The following is a 19,955-nucleotide window of genomic DNA, read 5'->3' on the forward strand; positions in this document are numbered from 1 at the left end:
TCTGCTATTTGTGATTTTTATCAATGACTTGGAGGAGGGGGCTGAAGGGTGTGTCAGTAAATTTGCTGAAGACACCAAGATTGGTGGAGTAGTGGATGAGGTGGAGAGCTGTTGTAGGCTGCAAAGAGACATTGATAGGATGCAGAGCTGGGCCGAAAAGTGGCAGATGGAGTTTAACCCTGATAAGTGCGAGGTGATTCATTTTGGTAGAAAAAATTTGAATGCGGATTACAGGGTCAACGGCAGGGTTCTGAGGAGTGTGGAGGAACAGAGATATTGGGGTTTATGTCCACAGATCTCTGAAGGTTGCCACTCAAGTGGATAGAGCCGTGAAGAAGGCTTATAGTGTGTTAGCGTTTATTAACAGGGGGCTTGAGTTTAAGAGCCGCGGGGTTATGCTGCAACTATACATGACACTGGTGAGACCACATTTGGAGTATTGTGTGCAGTTCTGGTCACCTCACTATAGGACTGATGTGGAAGCATTGGAAAGGGTGCAAAGGAGATTTACCAGGATGCTGCCTGGTTTGCAGGATAGGTCTTATGAGGAAAGGTTGAGGGAGCTAGGGCTTTTCTCTTTGGAGCGGAGGAGGATGAGAGGCGACTTAATAGAGGTTTATAAGATGATGAGGGGGATAGATAGAGTGGACGTTCAGAGACTATTTCCTCGGGTGGATGTAGCTGTTAAAAGGGGGCATATTATAAGGTTCAGGGTGGGAGATATAGGAGGGATGTCCGAGGTAGGTTCTTTACTCAGAGAGTGGTTAGGGTGTGGAATGGACTGCCTGCTGTGATAGTGGAGTCGGACACTTTAGGAACTTTCAAGCGGTTATTGGATAGGCACATGGAGCGCACCAGAATGACAGGGAGTGGGATAGCTTGATCTTGGTTTCAGACAAAGCTCAGCACAACATCGAGGGCCGAAGGGCCTGTTCTGTGCTTTACTGTTCTCTGTTCTATGTTACAGCATCGGTGGGGATGGATCTGTCCCTCTTTCACACTGGAATACAATACCAGTGGGGATGAGTCTGTTACCGTATAACACTAGGGTACAGTACTGATAGGGGTGGGTCTGTCACTGTATAACACTGGGGTACAGTACTGGCGGGGGTGGGCCTGTCACTGTATAACACTGGGGTACAGTACTGGTGGGGGTGGGTCTGTCACTGTATAACACTGGGGTACAGTACTGATAGGGGTGGGTCTGTCACTGTATAACACTGGGGTACAGTACTGGCGGGGGTGGGCCTGTCACTGGATAACACTGGGGTACAGTACTGGTGGGGGTGGGTCTGTCACTGTATAACACTGGGGTACAGTACTGGTGGGGGTGGGTCTGTCACTGTATAACACTGGGGTACAGTACTGGTGGGGAGCGCTGCACTGTCGGAGGGTCAGTGCTGAGGGAGCGCTGCACTGTCGGAGGGTCAGTGCTGAGGGAGCGCCGCACTGTCGGAGGGTCACTGCTGAGGGAGCACTGCACTGTCGAAGGGTCAGTGCTGAGGGAGTGCTGCACTGTCGGGAGGGTCAGTGCTGAGGGAGCGCCGCACTGTCGGAGGGTCACTGCTGAGGGAGCACTGCACTGTCGAAGGGTCAGTGCTGAGGGAGCGCCGCACTGTCGGAGGGTCAGTGCTGAGGGAGCACTGCACTGTCGAAGGGTCAGTGCTGAGGGAGTGCTGCACTGTCGGGAGGGTCAGTGCTGAGGGAGCGCCGCACTGTCGGAGGGTCACTGCTGAGGGAGCACTGCACTGTCGAAGGGTCAGTGCTGAGGGAGCGCCGCACTGTCGGAGGGTCAGTGCTGAGGGAGCGCTGCACTGTCGAAGGGTCAGTGCTGAGGGAGTGCTGCACTGTCGGGAGGGTCAGTGCTGAGGGAGCGCCGCACTGTCGGAGGGTCACTGCTAAGGGAGTGCTGCACTGTCGGAGGGTCAGTGCTGAGGGAGCGCTGCACTGTCGAAGGGTCAGTGCTGAGGGAGTGCTGCACTGTCGGAGGGTCAGTGCTGAGGTAGCGCTGCACTGTCGGAGGGTCACTGCTGAGGGAGTGCTGCACTGTCGGAGGGTCAGTGTTGAGGGTGCGCCGCACTGTCGAAGGGTCAGTGCTGAGGGAGCGCCGCACTGTCGGAGGGTCAGTGCTGAGCGGACGCCGCACTGTCGGAGGGTCAGTGCTGAGGGAGCGCTGCACTGTCGAAGGGTCAGTGCTGAGGGAGCGCCGCACTGTCGGAGGGTCACTGCTGAGGGAGTGCTGCACTGTCGGAGGGTCAGTGCTGAGGGAGCGCTGCACTGTCGAAGGGTCAGTGCTGAGGGAGCGCTGCACTGTCGGAGGGTCAGTGCTGAGGGAGCGCTGCACTGTCGGAGGGTCACTGCTGAGGGAGCGCTGCACTGTCGGAGGGTCAGTGCTGAGGGAGCGCTGCACTGTCGAAGGGTCAGTGCTGAGGGAGTGCTGCACTGTTGGAGGGTCAGTGCTGAGGGAGCGCTGCACTGTCGGAGGGTCACTGCTGAGGGAGTGCAGCACTGTCGGAGGGTCAGTGTTGAGGGTGCGCCGCACTGTCGAAGGGTCAGTGCTGAGGGAGCGCCGCACTGTCGGAGGGTCAGTGCTGAGCGGGCGCCGCACTGTCGGAGGGTCAGTGCTGAGGGAGCGCCGCACTGTCGGAGGGTCAGTGCTGAGGGAGAGCCGCACTGTCGGAGGGTCAGTGCTGAGGGAGTGCCGCACTGTCGGAGGGTCAGTGCTGAGGGAGCGCCGCACTGTCGGAGGGTCAGTGCTGAGGGAGCGCCGCACGGTCGGAGGGTCAGTGCTGAGGGAGCGCCGCACTGTCGGAGGGTCAGTGCTGAGGGAGCGCCGCTCTGTCGGAGGGTCAGAGCTGAGGGAGCGCCGCACGGTCGGAGGGTCAGTGCTGAGGGAGCGCCGCACTGTCGGAGGGTCAGTGCTGAGGGAGTGCTGCACTGTGGGAGGGTCAGTGCGGAGGGAGTGCTGCACTGTCGGGAGGGTCAGTGCTGAGGGAGCGCCGCACTGTCGGGAGGGTCAGTGCTGAGGGAGCGCCGCACTGTCGGGAGGGTCAGTGCTGAGGGAGCGCCGCACTGTCGGAGGGTTAGTGCTGAGGGAGTGCTGCACTGTCGGAGGGTCAGTGCTGAGGGAGCGCCGCACTGTGGGAGTGTCAGTGCTGAGGGAACGCCGCACTGTCGGGAGGGTCAGTGCTGAGGGAGCGCTGCCCTGTCGGAGGGTCAGTGCTGAGGGAGCGCCGCACTGTCGGAGGGTCAGTGCGGAGGGAGTGCTGCACTGTGGGAGGGTCAGTGCTGAGGGAGTACCGCACTGTCGGGAAGGCATGTTGTCTTGGGACCAATATCTGTCGTTCGACCAAAACTGTCTGGAGAAGAAAATGGGAGCGGGGTTGCTGTCAGCTTGATTGCTTGTCAGATTTTGTGATGCACGGTCCGGCTGCATCGCTTCCCACCGTGCACGTGGGCAAACCCCCCCCTTTTTGGAAACAGAATGCTTCAGCTGGCCTGAGGGTCCAGTCCTGTGTCCCCCACCCCGGAGGGGAGGGATGGGTGGAGACTCCGCGAATTTCAAACTCCGGTCCTGAATGGTTTGTCTTGTCTTCCAGCCTACATGAACCGGACGATGGTTCACAACAAGGACGTGCTCTACGACCTCATCGAGAAGCGGCCTCGGGGAATGCCGCTCATCACCGTCGCCAACCACCAGTCCTGCATGGACGACCCGCACATCTGGGGTGAGGGTTATTTTTTTTAAACCGCCCGGCTGGGGGCTTTGATGTGGTGAATGCTGGATGTGTGGGTTCCCCTCCGCCCCGCAGCGCTAGAGATGCCAGTCATAAGAATGGCACGGTGAATCGCCTGCCTAGCCCGCATCTGCCCATCACCGCTGACTATTCTAATCCCATTTTCCACCATTCGGTCCGTCGTCTTGTTCAGCTGCGCCTTTCCAAGTGCTGATCTAATATGCTTTTTTTTAAATAAACAAATTTAATGAGGTATGTTTTGGCATTGTAAACAGTAGAATTACAGAACGAGAAAACCGAAGGACTGTACAATAAACAAAGTACATTGTGCAATTGCCGTAGCTCGTCCCACCCAGATCTGCCTAATTGACCCCCTATACTACATTGCCCTAACCCTCCCTCCCCCTGCCCTTCTCCCCCCCCCCCCCCCTACTGACGATTAGTTCTCCGCAAAGAAGTCAATGAATGGTTGCCACCTCCGGGCGAACCCTAACAACGACCCTCTCAAGGCGAACTTGATTTTCTCTGAGCCCAGGAAACTCGCCATGTCTGACAGCCAGGCTTCCGACTTCGGGGGCTTCGAGTCCCTCCAAGTTAGCAGTATCCGTCTCCGGGCCTGCCAGGGAAGCAAAGGCCAAGACGTCGGCCTCTTTCTCCCCCTGGACTTTCGGGGCCTCTGAAACCCCAGAAATCGCCACCTCTGGACTCATTGTCACCCTCGTGTTCAATACTCTAGACGTGACGTCCTCGAACCCCTGCCAGTATCTCATAAGTTTTGGACAAGCCCAAAACATGTGGACATGGTCTGCCGGTCCTCTCAGACACTTTACACACTTGTCCTCTCCGCTGAAGAATCTGCTCATCCGGGGCACTGTCATTGGGCCCGGTGGGTGACATTAAATTGAATCAGGCCGAGCCTGGCACATGTTGCAGTCCCATTAACCCTGCTCAGTGCCTTCGCCCACAGGCCTTCCTCAATCTCCCCTCCCAACTCCTCCCATTTATGCCTCAGCTCCTTGATCTGCGTCTCCTCCGCTCCCATGAGCTCCTTGTAAATATCCGAGACACTTCCCTCCCCCACCCATCCTCTAGACACAACCCTATCTTGGATCTCCCTTAGTGGCAAGAGTGGAAAAGATGGAACCTGTCTGCACAAAAAGTCCAGCACCTGAATATACCGGAATTCATTCCCCCTCGTCAACCCAAACTTGGCCTCCAGCGCCCTCAAGCTAGGGAAGCTCCCTTCCAAGAACAAATCTCCCATCCGCTCAATCCCCGCCCTCCGCCATACCCGAAACCCCCCCTGTCCAACTTCCCCGGGGCAAACCAATGGTTGTCACATATCGGGGACCCGTTGCTCCCACGTGCCTCCTCCACTGTCCCCAGATCCGAAGGGCCGCCACCACTACAGGGCTGGCGGAGAAGCACGCCGGCGGGAACGGCAGAGGCGCCGTCACCAACGCCGTACCCCTACATGAGGCTGCCTCCACCCGCTCCCAAGCCGACGCTCCTCCTGCCACCCACTTCCTTATCATGGCTATGTTAGCCGCCCAATAATGGTTGCTGAACGGCGCTGAGGACCCGGGTTCGAATCCCGGCCCTGGGTCACTGTCCGTGTGGAATTTGCACATTCTCCCCGTGTCTGTGTGGGTTTCACCCCCACGACCCAAATATGTGTAGGATAGGTGGACTGGCCATGATAAATTGCCCCTTAATTGGAAAAAATAATTGGGTACTCTAAATTTATTTTAAAAAATAATAGTTGCTGAAATTCGGCAGTGCAAGCCCCCTCATTCCCCCCCCGGTTCCGCTCGAGCATCACCCTCTTCACTCGCGGCGACCTGCCCGCCCATACAAAGCCCAAAGTGATCTTGCTTACCCTCTTAAAATAGGAACGTGGAATGAAAATGGGGAGACACTGGAACACGAATAAGAATCTCGGGAGGACCGTCATTTTAACTGTCTGTACTCTCCCAGCTAACGACAGCGGGAGCGCATCCCACCTCCGGAACTCCCCTCGCATTTGATCTACCAGCCGGGACAGGTTCAGCTTGTGCAGTCGACCCCAGTCCCGTGCCACATGTATTCCCAGGTACCTGAAACTGTCCCCAACTAACCGGAACGGCAGCTCCCTCAGCCGGTCCCCTTGGCCCCTCTCCTGAACTCCAAACATTTCACTTTTTGTCATATTCAATTTGTACCCCGAAAACCGGCCGAGTTCCCCCAGGGTCGCCATGATTCCGTCCATCCCCGCCATCGGGTCCGAAACGTACAAGAGCAGGTCATCTGCGTGCAATGAAACTCTGTGCTCCACCCCCCCCGGTCCCCTCGAACCAGCCTCTTCCAACCCTCTGAAGCCCTCAGAGCAATTGCCAGCGGCTCTATAGCAAGCGCACTAATATGCTTCTTAAACGTTGCCTCTACCAACCTTTCAGGCAGAAAGTTCCAGATTCCTCACCCCCCCCCCCCCCGACCGTAAATCTATGCCTCCGCCCAGCCTCCCCAGGTTATTAACCCCGCTACTCGTTGGGGGGGGAAACACCTTCCTCCTCTTGATTCGTCCACTTTAATGAGGTTCCCCATCCTCCCTGACGTCTCTGCTGTGAGGGAGACCAGAGAGCGAGGGAGAACGCTCAAATGAAAATGTGGCAGATATACGATGACGTGTGCTTGCTCGTTTTGACAGGAAGAATGATCAAGTGGAATATTATTGAAGCGGAGAGAGAGAGACTGCAGAACATCGCGGTACAGGGAGATCTGGGTGTCTTGTAACGTTAGGAAGCAGGCACAGTGAGTTATTAGCAATGTCAGTGGGAATGTTGTCCTTTATCTTGAGCAGCAATGGAGTATAAAAATCAGGGTCGTCTTGCTCCAACTGTATGGGGCGTTGGCGTTTCCGCACCTGGAGTACTGCGTAAACTATTGGCCTCCTTACCCTTACTTCAGGAGGGGATACACTCGCGTCGGAGGCCATTCGGAGAAGGTTCACGGGCTGATTCCCGGGATGAAGGGGGTGTGTCTGATGAGGAAAGGGTTGAGCAGGTCGGGGTCCTGTACCCATCGGAGTTTAGAAGAACGAGAGGAGATCTGATTGAAACATATCAGATTCTGAGGGAGGGGGGTGTGACAGGGTGGATGCTGAGAGGATGTTTCCCCCCCCTCGTGGGGGCGGAATCTTGAACTGGGGACGGGGGACACAGTTTGAGAATGAGGGGGTCTCCCATTGAAGACGGCGAAGAAGAAGATTTTCTTCTCTCGGAGGGGGGTCAGTTGGTGGAATTCTTTACCCCCCCCCCTTCCCAGACAACAGTGGGGGGCCTGCGAGATAGACAGATACCGGGCATGTATGTATGAGTGAGTCGAGGATCGTGTTTGTGAGTGGGTCGGTGTGTGTGTGTATTTTATAGTGTGTGAATGAGTCTGTATGGTGCGTCTGGGTATATGTGTATAGTAAGTGTTTAGGTGTTGTTGTGGGAGAACTTTAGTGTGCCCTAGGGCCATACTGGGGATTTGATACAGAGCCTGACTGAGGGAGTGTGGCAGGCTCTGTATCGAATGAATGATGAAGCAGCTGCGTGGTCTTTTAATCAGCGATGGCTGTTTGCGTTTGTAAAACTTCTCACTGTTTTCATCCCCCACCAGGAATCCTGGAACTAAGACACTTGAAGATTATCAGACGATTGCGATGGTGAGTGTTTGGGACACAGATCTCCTAACTCATAGTGCCTCGCATCAAACAGTCCCAGGACCGATACAGCACTGGGTTAGATACAGAGTAAAGCTCCCTCTACACTGTCCCCATCAAACACTCCCAGGACAGGTACAGCACGGGGTTAGATACAGAGTAAAGCTCCCTCTACACTGTCCCCATCAAACACTCCCAGGACAGGTACAGCACGGGGTTAGATACAGAGTAAAGCTCCCTCTACACTGACCCCATCAAACACTCCCAGGACAGGTACAGCACGGGGTTAGATACAGAGTAAAGCTCCCTGTACACTGTCCCCATCAAACACTCCCAGGACAGGTACAGCACGGGGTTAGATACAGAGTAAAGCTCCCTCTACACTGTCCCCATCAAACACTCCCAGGACAGGTACAGCACGGGGTTAGGTACAGAGTAAAGCTCCCTCTACACTGTCCCCATCAAACACTCCCAGGGCAGGTACAGCACGGGGTTAGATACAGAGTAAAGCTCCCTCTACACTGACCCCACCAAACACTCCCAGGACAGGTACAGCACGGGGTTAGATACAGAGTAAAGCTCCCTCTAGACTGTCCCCATCAAACACACCCAGGACAGGTACAGCACGGGGTAAGATACAGAGTAAAGCTCCCTCTACACTGTCCCCATCAAACACTCCCAGGACAGGTACAGCACGGGGTTGGATACAGAGTAAAGCTCCCTCTACACTGTCCCCATCAAACACTCCCAGGACAGGTACAGCACGGGGTTAGATACAGAGTAAAGCTCCCTCTACACTGACCCCACCAAACACTCCCAGGACAGGTACAGCACGGGGTTAGATACAGAGTAAAGCTCCCTCTAGACTGTCCCCATCAAACACACCCAGGACAGGTACAGCACGGGGTAAGATACAGAGTAAAGCTCCCTCTACACTGTCCCCATCAAATACTCCCAGGACAGGTACAGCACGGGGTTGGATACAGAGTAAAGCTCCCTCTACACTGTCCCCATCAAACACTCCCAGAACAGGTACAGCACGGGGTTAGATACAGAGTAAAGCTCCCTCTACACTGTCCCCATCAAACACTCCCAGGACAGGTTAGATACAGGGTAAACCTCTACACCAGTGTTTTTCAAACTTTCGTTCCCGGGACCCACTTTTACCAACCGGCTGATCTTCGCGACCCAGACTGGCCGATCCCACTGTCCCCCTTGTCTTGGAACGCGTGCATGAATTCCACACAATGACCTGATCTCAGTCTTTGTCTGCAAATCAGCTCAATACAGACCAAGAAAATAATAATTATGACAAAAAGATCTGAGAATCCTAGAATTGACAGTGCAGAAGGAGGCCATTCGGCCCATCGAGTCTGCACCAACCCTTGGAAAGAGCACCGCATCTTTTTTTTTTAATCAAACTATTTTATTGAGGTATTTTAGGCATATAGAAAGAATGACATTGTACAGTACAAACAAAAAAAAGAAGTCAAGACACAAATTCCACATTAAACATAGTGCAAACCACGGCTCTGTTCACGCACGGACCTGTCTCAATATCCCCCATCTGTACTCTACCCTAGTAGCGAACCTCTCAAGACGAACTTGACTTTCTCCAGGCCAAGAAAGCTCGCCATGTCCGATAGCCATACCTCAGCCCTCGGGGGCTTTGAGTCCCTCCATGCCAACAGTATTTGTCGCTGAGCTACCGGGGAAGCAAAGGCCAGAACATCGGCCTCCCTCTCTTCCTGGTCTCCCAGGTCCTCCGAAACCCCAAAGATTGCCACCTCTGGGCTCATTACCACCCCAGTTTTCAATACCCGGGTCATGACATCTGCGAATCCCTGCCAATACCCCCTGAGTTTAGGGCACGACCAGAACATGTGTACATGGTTAGCCGGCCCTCCGGCGCATCTAGCACACTTGTCCTCCACCCCGAAGAATCTGCTCATCCGGGCCACCGTCATGTGGGCCCGGTGCACGACCTTAAACTGGATCAGGCTGAGCCTGGTGCATGTTGCGGTCGTGTTTACTCTGCTCAGGGCTTCTACCCAGATACCGTCCTCCAGCTCCCCCCCCCGAGCTCCTCCCACTTAAGCTTCAGGTCCTCGGTCTGCGTATCCTCAGCTCCCATTAGCTCCTTGTAGACGTTTGAACTCTACCCTCACCCACCTCTCCCCTAGAAACTACCCTGTCTTGCTTCCCCTTCGGCGGGAGACGTGGGAAGGACGGCACCAGTCTGCGTACAAAATCCCTCATCTGCAAGTATCCAAGTCATTCCCTCTCGCCAGCCCGAACTTCTCCTCCAGCCTCCTCATGCTCGGAAAGCTTCCTTCCAGGAACAGAGCCCCCATCCTCACAATCCCCGCCCTCCTCCACGGTCGATACCCTCCCGTCCATGTTCCCCGGGGCAAATCGGTGGTTGCCGCAGTTTGGGGTCCACACCGATGCTCTTACCTCCCCTACATGCCCCCTCCACTGGCCCCAGATCCGAAGAGCCGCCACCACTATCGGGCTGGTGGAGTACCGTGCCGGCGAAAGCGGCAGAGGTGCCGTGACCAGGGCTGCTAAGCTAGTGCCCCTGCACGAAGCAGCCTCCATCCGCTCCCAAACCGACCCCGCACCCAGCATCCATCGCTATGTTGGCCGCCCAGTAATAGTTGCTAAAGTTCGGCAACGCCAGCCCCCCTTCTCCTCTGTTCCTTTCAAGCATCACCCTCTTCACCCGTGGGAAGAGCATCCCACTTAAGCCCACACCTCCACCCTATCACCGTAACCCAGTAATCCCACTGAACCTTTTGGACACTAAGGGACAATTTAGCACGGTCAATCCACCTAACCTGCACATTTTTGGACTGGGAGGAAACCGGAGCACCCGGAGGAAACCCGCGCAGACACAGGGCGAAAGTGAAAACTCCACAGAGACAGTCACCTGAGGTCGGAATTTAACCCGGGACCCTGGAGCTGTGGGATAGCAGTGCTAACCACTGTGCTGCCGTGCTCCAAATTTCATTGATCTTTTTTATTCTTTTGTTTTAATTTAGAGTTCCCAATTAATTTTTTTCCAATTAAGGCGCAATTTGGCCTGGCCTCTCCACCTACCCTGCACATCTTTGGGTTGAGGGGGCGAGACCCACGCAGACTGGGGGTTCATTTATTATTGCAAGTGGATAAAAATAAATTCATCTCAATTTCTTCGGATTTTCTGTCAACTTTTTGTACATTTTGTTTTTGGAGATGTGAGGTTTGTAATCTGGAGAGATGTGCATGTGCATGAGGGAAGGGATTATATCAACCGTTCCAGAATGCACTGGTCACCAGCAGTGACCATTGGCAATCGGGTCTCACCGGTAACCGGCAAGACCATCCCAAAAATGACACGGAACCCACTGGCATTTGCAGAATCAACATTTGGTTCCATAAGTATCTCCAGAGTACAGAGTTGGCTGGAGCTTGGAGGAATCACATTCAAGCACCCTTATTCCAAAGCAGAGTCTGGCTTGATTCTGCATCTAAACGGACTGCGTTAACTGTGTCCCGTTCGCTCACGTGATGCTGCCAACTCCAGGATCTGCTGACTGTAATATTCCAACTCCACCTCCTGACAAACCTGCTTGGGACTTTGACCCCCTCATTGCTATTGGCAACTGGGCTGTTCCCCTGTGATCGATCGATGTTCATCTGCATGATCTGGGGCATCAAAGAATCTTTCTCCACCATCATCTGTTGCAGAGTCTGGGCCATGCTCTTCAGTTGTGCTACGCTCAACGCGAGCTCCCTCTGCCAAATAATGACAGCTAGGCTTAGTCCTTTCAATAACACTTGCATAGAACAGAATATACAGTGCAGAAGGAGGCCACTCAGCCCATCGTGTCTGCACCAACCCACTAAGCCCTCACTTCCACCCTATCCCTGTAACCCAATAACCCCTCCTAACCTTTTTTGGTCACTAAGGGCAATTTATCACGGCCAATCCACCTAACCTGCACGTCTTTGGACTGTGGGAGGAAACCGGAGCACCCGGAGGTAACACACGCACACACGGGGAGAACGTGCAGACTCCGCACCGACAGTGACCCAGCGGGGAATCGAACCTGGGACCCTGGCGCTGTGAAGCCACAGTGCTAATCATTTGTGCTACCGTGCTTGCTTGAGCTTTTGATTTTTCCAGAGACCCCTTGGCGAACTCGACCTGGCGCTGCACAACTTTGTCAGGTGTCTGACATTGACAACATGCTACACAGTCGAGAGGCCCATCTTTCCCTTCATCCCCACGAACGAAAGCTCTTACTCATGAGAATACCATACTCCTACCCTTTCCCTGTCGTGTCCTGAGCTTCCCAGATACCCATTTCTTGACTTGATGAAGTCAGCCAAGGATGCTCCCCGAGTAGGGTTCAAATTGTCCTTGCGTGAGCCTCGGTGCAATTGCTCTCTGACTGACCCCATGGTGATGTGAAACAATGTGTAAGTATTGGCGGAGTCAGGTATGCTGGGCGTGCAGTGAGTAGCACTGCTGCCTCACGGCGCCGAGGTGCCAGGTTCGATCCTGGCTCTGGGTCACTGCCGTTTGGAGTTTGCACATTCTCCCCGTGTTTGCGTGGGTTTCGCCCCCACAATCCAAAGATGTGCAGGCTAGACGGATTGACCACGCTAAATTGTCCCTTAATTGGAATTTAAGAAAAGATATGCTGGGCGGCGGGGGGTGGGGGGCTGGCACGCTCTGGCCCGGCCGTGCTAAAGAACACAGGACTCTACGCAGTGCCGAACGTGCAGTGATTTACCTTTGGTTACGATAAGGCCCGTGATCGTGGGCCAGTGTCATGGGACGTCAAACTAATACTCCCACTTTCTGCAATGCAGGACTCCGACTGCTGCTGATATTTGCTTCACCAAGGAATTGCATTCCAAGTTCTTCAGTTTGGGAAAGTGTGTTCCTGTGATTCGAGGTATGGAACCTGCTGGAGTGAGAGAGAAATTGGTTAGGATCAGGGATCAGTAGAGAGTAACGGAGGGTGCAGGGGGAATGGGGTTCCCGAGTGTCAGTGTGAGGGAGCTGGATTAACATCAGTAGAGATACAGCCAGTAACACAGGGTGCTGGGGGAGAGGGGTTACTGAGTGACAGTGTGAGGGAGCTGGATTAACATCAGTAGAGATACAGCCAGTAACACAGGGTGCTGGGGGGAGAGGAGTTACTGAGTGACAGTGTGAGGGAGCTGGATTAACATCAGTAGAGATACAGTCAGTAACACAGGGTGCTGGGGGAGAGGTTACTGAGTGACAGTGTGAGGGAGCTGGATTAACATCAGTAGAGATAGAGTCAGTAACACAGGGTGCTGGGGGAGAGGGGTTACTGAGTGACAGTGTGAGGGAGCTGGATTAACATCAGTAGAGATACAGTCACTAACACAGGGTGCTGGGTGAGAGGGGTTACTGAGTGACAGTGTGAGGGAGCTGGATTAACATCAGTAGAGATACAGTCAGTAACACAGGGTGCTGGGGGAGAGGGGTTACTGAGTGACAGTGTGAGGGAGCTGGATTAACATCAGTAGAGATACAGTCACTAACACAGGGTGCTGGGGGAGAGGAGTTACTGAGTTACAGTGTGAGGGAGCTGGATTAACATCAGTAGAGATACAGTCAGGAACAGAGGGTGCTGGGGGAGAGGGGTTACTGAGTGACAGTGTGAGGGAGCTGGATTAACATCAGTAGCGATACAGTCAGGAACACAGGGTGCTGGGGGAATGGGGTTCCCGAGTGTCAGTGTGAGGGAGCTGGATTAACATCAATAGAGATACAGTCAGTAATACAGGGTGCTGGGGGAGAGGGGTTACTGAGTGACAGTGTGAGGGAGCTGGATTAACATCAGTAGCGATACAGTCAGGAACACAGGGTGCTGGGGGAATGGGGTTCCCGAGTGTCAGTGTGAGGGAGCTGGATTAACATCAGTAGAGATACAGTCAGTAATACAGGGTGCTGGGGGAGAGGGGTTACTGAGTGACAGTGTGAGGGAGCTGGATTAACATCAGTAGAGATACAGTCAGTAACACAGGGTGCTGGGGGACAGGGGTTACTGAGTGACAGTGTGAGGGAGCTGGATTAACATCAATAGAGATACTGTCAGTAACACAGGGTGCTGGGGGAATGGGGTTCCCGAGTGACAGTCTGAGGGAACTGGATTAACATCAGTAGAGATACAGTCAGTAACAGAGGGTGCTGGGGGAGAGGGGTTACTGAGTGACAGTGTGAGGGAGCTGGATTAACATCAATAGAGATACAGTCAGTAACACAGGGTGCTGGGGGAATGGGGTTCCCGAGTGACAGTCTGAGGGAACTGGATTAACATCAGTAGAGATACAGTCAGGAACACAGGGTGCTGGGGGAGAGAGGTTACTGAGTGATGGTGTGAGGGAGCTGGATTAACATCAGTAGAGATACAGTCAGTAACACAGGGTGCTGGGGGAGAGGGGTTACTGAGCGACAGTGTGAGGGAGCTGGATTAACACCGGTAGAGATACAGTCAGTAACACAGGATCCTGGGAAATGTGGTTACCGAGTGACAGTGTGAGGGAGCTGGCTCAACATCAGTAGAGATACAATCAGTAACACAGGGTGCTGGGGGGAGAGGGGTTACTGAGTGACAGTGTGAGGGAGCTGGATTAACATCAGTAGAGATACAGTCAGTAACACAGGGTGCTGGGGGAGAGAGGTTACTGAGCGACAGTGTGAGGGAGCTGGATGAACACCGGTAGAGATACAGTCAGTAACACAGGGTGCTGGGGGGAGAGGGGTTACTGAGTGACAGTGTGAGGGAGCTGGATTAACATTAGTAGAGATACAGTCAGTAACACAGGGTGCTGAGTGGAAAGGGTTACTGAGTGACAGTGTAAGGGAGCTGGATTAACATCAGTAGAAATACAGTCAGTAACACAGGGTGCTGGGGAGAGGGGTTACTGAGTGACAGTGTGAGGGAGCTGGATTAACATCAGTAGAGATACAGTCAGTAACACAGGGTGCTGGGGGGGAGGGGTTACTGAGTGACAGTGTGAGGGAGCTGGATTAACATCAGTACAGATACAGTCAGTATCACAGCGTGCTGGGGGAGAGGGGTTACTGAGTGACAGTGTGAGGGAGCTGGATTAACATCAATAGAGAAACAGTCAGTAACACAGGGTGCTGGGGGTGAGGGGTTATTGAGTGACAGTGTGAGGGAGCTGGATTAACATCCATAGAGACACAGTAACACCGGGTGCTGGGGGGAGAGGGATTACTGAGTGACAGTGTGAGGGAGCTGGATTAACATCAGTACAGATACAGTCAGTAACACAGGGTGCTGGGGGAGAGGGGTTACTGAGTGACAGTGTGAGGGAGCTGGATTAACATCAGTACAGATACAGTCAGTAACACAGGGTGCTGGGGGAAAGGGGTTACTGAGTGACAGTGTGAGGGAGCTGGATTAACATCAATAGAGATACAGTCAGTAACACGGTTCTGAGGGAGAGGGGTTACTGAGTGAGTGTGAGGGAGCTGGATTAACATCAGTAGAAATACAGTCAGTAACACAGGGTTCTGAGGGAGAGGGGTTACTGAGTGACAGTGTGAGGGAGCTGGATTAACATCAGTAGAGATACAGTCAGTAACACAGGGTGCTGGGGGCAGAGGGGTTACTGAGTGACAGAGTAAGGGAGCTGGATTAACACCGGTAGAGATACAGTCAGTAATACAGGGTGCTAGGGGGGAGGGGTTACTGAGTGACAGTGTGAGGGAGCTGGATTAACATCCGTAGAGATACAGTCAGTAACGCAGGGTGCTGGGGGAGAGGGGTTACTGAGTGACAGTGTGAGGGAGCTGGATTAACATCAATAGAGATACAGTGAGTAACACAGGGTGCTGGGGGAGAGGGGTTACTGAGTGACAGTGTGAGGGAGCTGGATTAACATCGGTACAGATACAGTCAGTAACACAGGGTGCTGGGGGCAGAGGGGTTACTGAGTGACAGAGTGAGGGAGCTGGATTAACACCGGTAGAGATACAGTCAATAACACAGGGTGCTGGGGGAGAGGGGTTACTGAGTGACAGTGTGAGGGAGCTGGATTAACATCTGTAGAGATACAGTCAGTAACACAGGGTGCTGGGGGGAGAGGGGTTACTGAGTGGCAGAGTGAGGGAGCTCGATTAACATCGGTAGAGATACAGTCAATAACACAGGGTGCTGGGGGAGAGGGGTTACTGAGTGACAGTGTGAGGGAGGTGGATTAACATCAGTAGAGATACAGTCAGTAACACAGGGTGCTGGGGGAGAGGTTACTGAGTGACGGTGAGGGCGCTGGATTAACATCAACACATACAGTCAGTAACACAGGGTGCTGGGGGAGAGATTACTGAGTGACAGTGTGAAGGAGCTGGATTAACATCTGTAGAGATACAGTGAGTAACACAGGGTGCTGGGGGGAGAGGGGTTACTGAGTGGCAGTGTGAGGGAGCTGGATTAACATCAGTAGAGATACAGTCAGTAACACAGGGCGCTGGGGGAGAGGGCTCACTGAGTGACAGTGTGAGGGAGCTGGATTAACATCTGTAGAGATACAGTCAGTAACACAGGGCGTTGGGGGGGGGAGGGGTTACTGAGTGACAGTGTGAGGGAGCTGGATTAACATCCGTAGAGATACAGTCTGTAACACAGGGTGTTGGGGGAGTGGGGTTACTGAGTGACAGTGTGAGGGAGCTGGATTAACATCAGTAGAGATACAGTCTGTAACACAGGGTGCTGGGGGAGAGGGGTTACTGAGTGACAGTGTGAGGGAGCTGGATTAACATCAGTAGAGATACAGTCAGGAACACGGGGTGCTGGGGGAGAGGGGTTACTGAGTGACAGTGTGAGGGAGCTGGATTAACATCAGTAGAGATACAGTCAGTAACACAGGGTGCTGGGTGAGTGGGGTTACTGAGTGACAGTGAGAGGGAGCTGGATTAACATCAGTAGAGATACAGTTAGTAACACAGGGTGCTGGGTGAGAGGGGTTACTGAGTGACAGTGTGAGGGAACTGGATTAACATCAGTAGAGATACAGTCTGTAACACAGGGTGTTGGGGGAGGGGGGAGGGGTTACTGAGTGACAGTGTGAGGGAGCTGGATTAACATTAGTACAGATACAGTCAGTAACACAGGGTGTTGGGGGGAGGGGTTACTGAGTGACAGTGTGAGGGAGCTGGATTAACATCAGTACAGATAGTCAGTAACACAGGGTGCTGGAGGAGAGGGGTTACTGAGTGACAGTGTGAGGGAGCTGAATTAACATCAGTACAGATACAGTCAGTAACACAGGGTGCTGGGGGAGAGGGGTTACTGAGTGACAGTGTGAGGGAGCTGAATTAACATCAGTACAGATACAGTCAGTAACACCGGGTGCTGGGGGAGAGGGGTTACTGAGTGACAGTGTGAGGGAGCTGGATTAACATCAGTACAGATACAGTCAGTAACACAGGGTGCTGGGGGAGAGGGGTTACTGAGTGACAGTGTGAGGGAGCTGAATTAACATCAGTACAGATACAGTCAGTAACACCGGGTGCTGGGGGAGAGGGGTTACTGAGTGACAGTGTGAGGGAGCTGGATTAACATCAGTAGAGATACAGTCAGTAACACAGGGTGCTGGGGGGGAGGGGTTACTGAGTGACTGTGAGGGAGCTGGATTAACATCTGTAGAGATACAGTCAGTAACACAGGGTGCTGGGGGAGAGGGGTTACTGAGTGACAGTGTGAGGGAGCTGGATTAACATCAGTACAGATACAGTCAGTAACACAGGGTGCTGGGTAGAGGGGTTACTGAGTGACAGTGTGAGGGAGCTGGATTAACATCAGTAGAGATACAGTCAGTAACACAGGGTGCTGGGGGGAGAGGGGTTACTGAGTGGCAGTGTGAGGGAGCTGGATTAACATCAGTAGAGATACAGTCAGTAACACAGGGTGCTGGGGGAGAGGGGTTACTGAGTGACAGTGTGAGGGAGCTGGATTAACACCGGTAGAGATACAGTCAGTAATACAGGGTGCTGGGGGGGGATTACTGAGTGACAGTGAGAGGGAGCTGGATTAACACCGGTAGAGATACAGTCAGTAATACAGGGTGCTGGGGGAGAGGGGTTACTGAGTGACAGGATGAGGTAGCTGGATTAACATCAGTAGAGATACAGTCAGTAACACAGGGTGCTGGGGGAGAGGGGTTACTGAGTGACAGTGTGAGTGAGCTGGATTAACATCTGTAGAGATACAGTCAGTAACACAGGGTGTTGGGGGGGGAGGGGTTACTGAGTGACTGTGAGGGAGCTGGATTAACATCAACACAGATACAGTCAGTAACACAGGGTGCTGGGGGAGAGATTACTGAGTGACAGTGTGAGGGAGCTGGATTAACATCAACACAGATACAGTCAGTAACACAGGGTGCTGGGGGAGAGGGGTTACTGAGTGACAGTGTGAGGGAGCTGGATTAACATCAGTAGAGATACAGTCAGTAACACAGGGTGCTGGGGGAGAGGGGTTACTGAGTGACAGTGTGAGGGAGCTGGATTAACATCAACACAGATACAGTCAGTAACACAGGGTGCTGGGGGAGAGGGGTTACTGAGTGACAGTGAGGGAGCTGGATTAACATCAGTAGAGATACAGTCAGTAACACAGGGTGCTGGGGGAGAGGGGTTACTGAGTGACTGTGAGTGAGCTGGATTAACATCAGTAGAGATACAGTCAGTAACACAGGGTGCTGGGGGAGAGGGGTTACTGAGTGACAGTGTGAGGGAGCTGGATTAACATCAGTACAGATACAGTCAGTAACACAGGGTGCTGGGGGAGAGGGGTTACTGAGTGACAGTGTGAGGGAGCTGGATTAACATCAGTAGAGATACAGTCAGTAACACAGGGTGCTGGGGGAGAGGGGTTACTGAGTGACTGTGAGTGAGCTTGATTAACATCAGTAGAGATACAGTCAGGAACACGGGGTGATGGGGGAGAGGGGTTACTGAGTGACAGTGTGAGGGAGCTGGATTAACATCAGTAGAGATACAGTCAGTAACACAGGGTGCTGGGGGAGAGGGGTTACTGAGTGACAGTGTGAGGGAGCTGGATTAACATCAGTAGAGATACAGTCAGTAACACAGGGTGCTGGGGGAGAGGGGTTACTGAGTGACAGTGTGAGGGAGCTGGATTAACATCAGTAGAGATACAGTCAGTAACACAGGGTGCTGGGGGAGAGGGGTTACTGAGTGACAGTGTGAGTGAGCTGGATTAACATCAGTAGAGATACAGTCAGTAACACAGGGTGCTGGGAGAGAGGGGTTACTGAGTGACAGTGTGAGGGAGCTGGATTAACATCAACACAGATACAGTCAGTAACACAGGGTGCTGGGGGAGAGGGGTTACTGAGTGACTGTGTGAGGGAGCTGGATTAACATCAACACAGATACAGTCAGTAACACAGGGTGCTGGGGGAGAGGGGTTACTGAGTGACTGTGAGTGAGCTGGATTAACATCAGTAGAGATATAAAGAGTTATGAATTAAACGGTGTGTTCCTGCCGCCCTCCGAGGCTCCTGTATTCCCTGTGCTAATCCTCCCTTTCCTAGGTGATGGAGTGTACCAGAAAGGGATGGATTTCCTTCTGGAAAAACTCAACCACGGAGACTGGGTCCATTTTTTTCCAGAAGGTAGGTGATCGGTTATGGCATTGATCAAGGCGGGAGGAGGAGGAGGAGGGGTGGAGGGGGGGGGAGGTGGCGGCATTAAACACGAGAACCGAGATTCACGAAAGAAACATACACAGAACATCGAAGCAGGAGGCCATTCAGCCCTTCGAGCCCTCTCAAGCACAGTACCAAGTACAGTAATCATGGGCGACTTCAAACTACGTATGGTTTGGACAAATCCAATTGGCCGCCATGCTGTGGCGATTTCCTGGGAGTGCCAGTGACGTGGCGGCCTAGTGGCAATGTCAGCAACCCGGAGGGTAGCGCTCCCGGGACCAGGGTTCAAATCCCACCCTGGTACCATGGTGAAATTTGAATCAATAAAAGGAAAGAAAAAAAATCTGGAATCAAAGAAACCGTCAATGACCACGAAGCCAGAGGGCAGCACGGTGGCACAAGTGGTTAGCCCTGCTGCCTCACGGCGCCGAGGTCCCAGGTTCGGTCCCGGCTCTGGGCCACTGTCCGTGTGGAGTTTGCACATTCTCCCCGTGTTTGCGTGGGTTTCGCCCCCCACAACCCAAAGATGTGCAGGGTAGGTGGACTGGCCGCGCTAAATTGCCCCTTAATTGGAAAAAATGAATTGGATTCTCTAAATTCAAAAAACAAATGACCATGAGGCCATTTCTGGTTCACTAACGCCCCCTTTAGGGAATGAAAATCTGCCACCCTTACCCATCTGTGGACTACATGTGACTCAGCAGACTCCCACAGCAATGCAGCTGCCTCTTAAAATGCCCCTTGAAATGCACGTGGTTCAAGGCCAATTTGGGATGGGCTGTGAATGCAGGCCCGCAGCA

General features: G+C 53.3%; 1 protein-coding gene across 1 annotated transcript in view; it reads left to right on the forward strand.

Moving 5' to 3' along the window:
- The window catches only part of tafazzin (tafazzin, phospholipid-lysophospholipid transacylase), a 38,436-nt gene that overhangs the window by 7,425 nt on the left and 11,056 nt on the right, over positions 1–19,955 (forward strand). The window contains exons 2-5 of the mRNA XM_072489028.1: positions 3,600–3,728; positions 7,380–7,425; positions 12,286–12,371; positions 19,039–19,119. Coding sequence (XP_072345129.1) covers positions 3,600–3,728; positions 7,380–7,425; positions 12,286–12,371; positions 19,039–19,119 — 342 coding nt within the window. The remainder of the gene's footprint in view (positions 1–3,599; positions 3,729–7,379; positions 7,426–12,285; positions 12,372–19,038; positions 19,120–19,955) is intronic.

The sequence above is a fragment of the Scyliorhinus torazame genome, chromosome 22 (assembly GCF_047496885.1).
Source record: "Scyliorhinus torazame isolate Kashiwa2021f chromosome 22, sScyTor2.1, whole genome shotgun sequence".
NCBI lineage: Eukaryota > Metazoa > Chordata > Chondrichthyes > Carcharhiniformes > Scyliorhinidae > Scyliorhinus > Scyliorhinus torazame.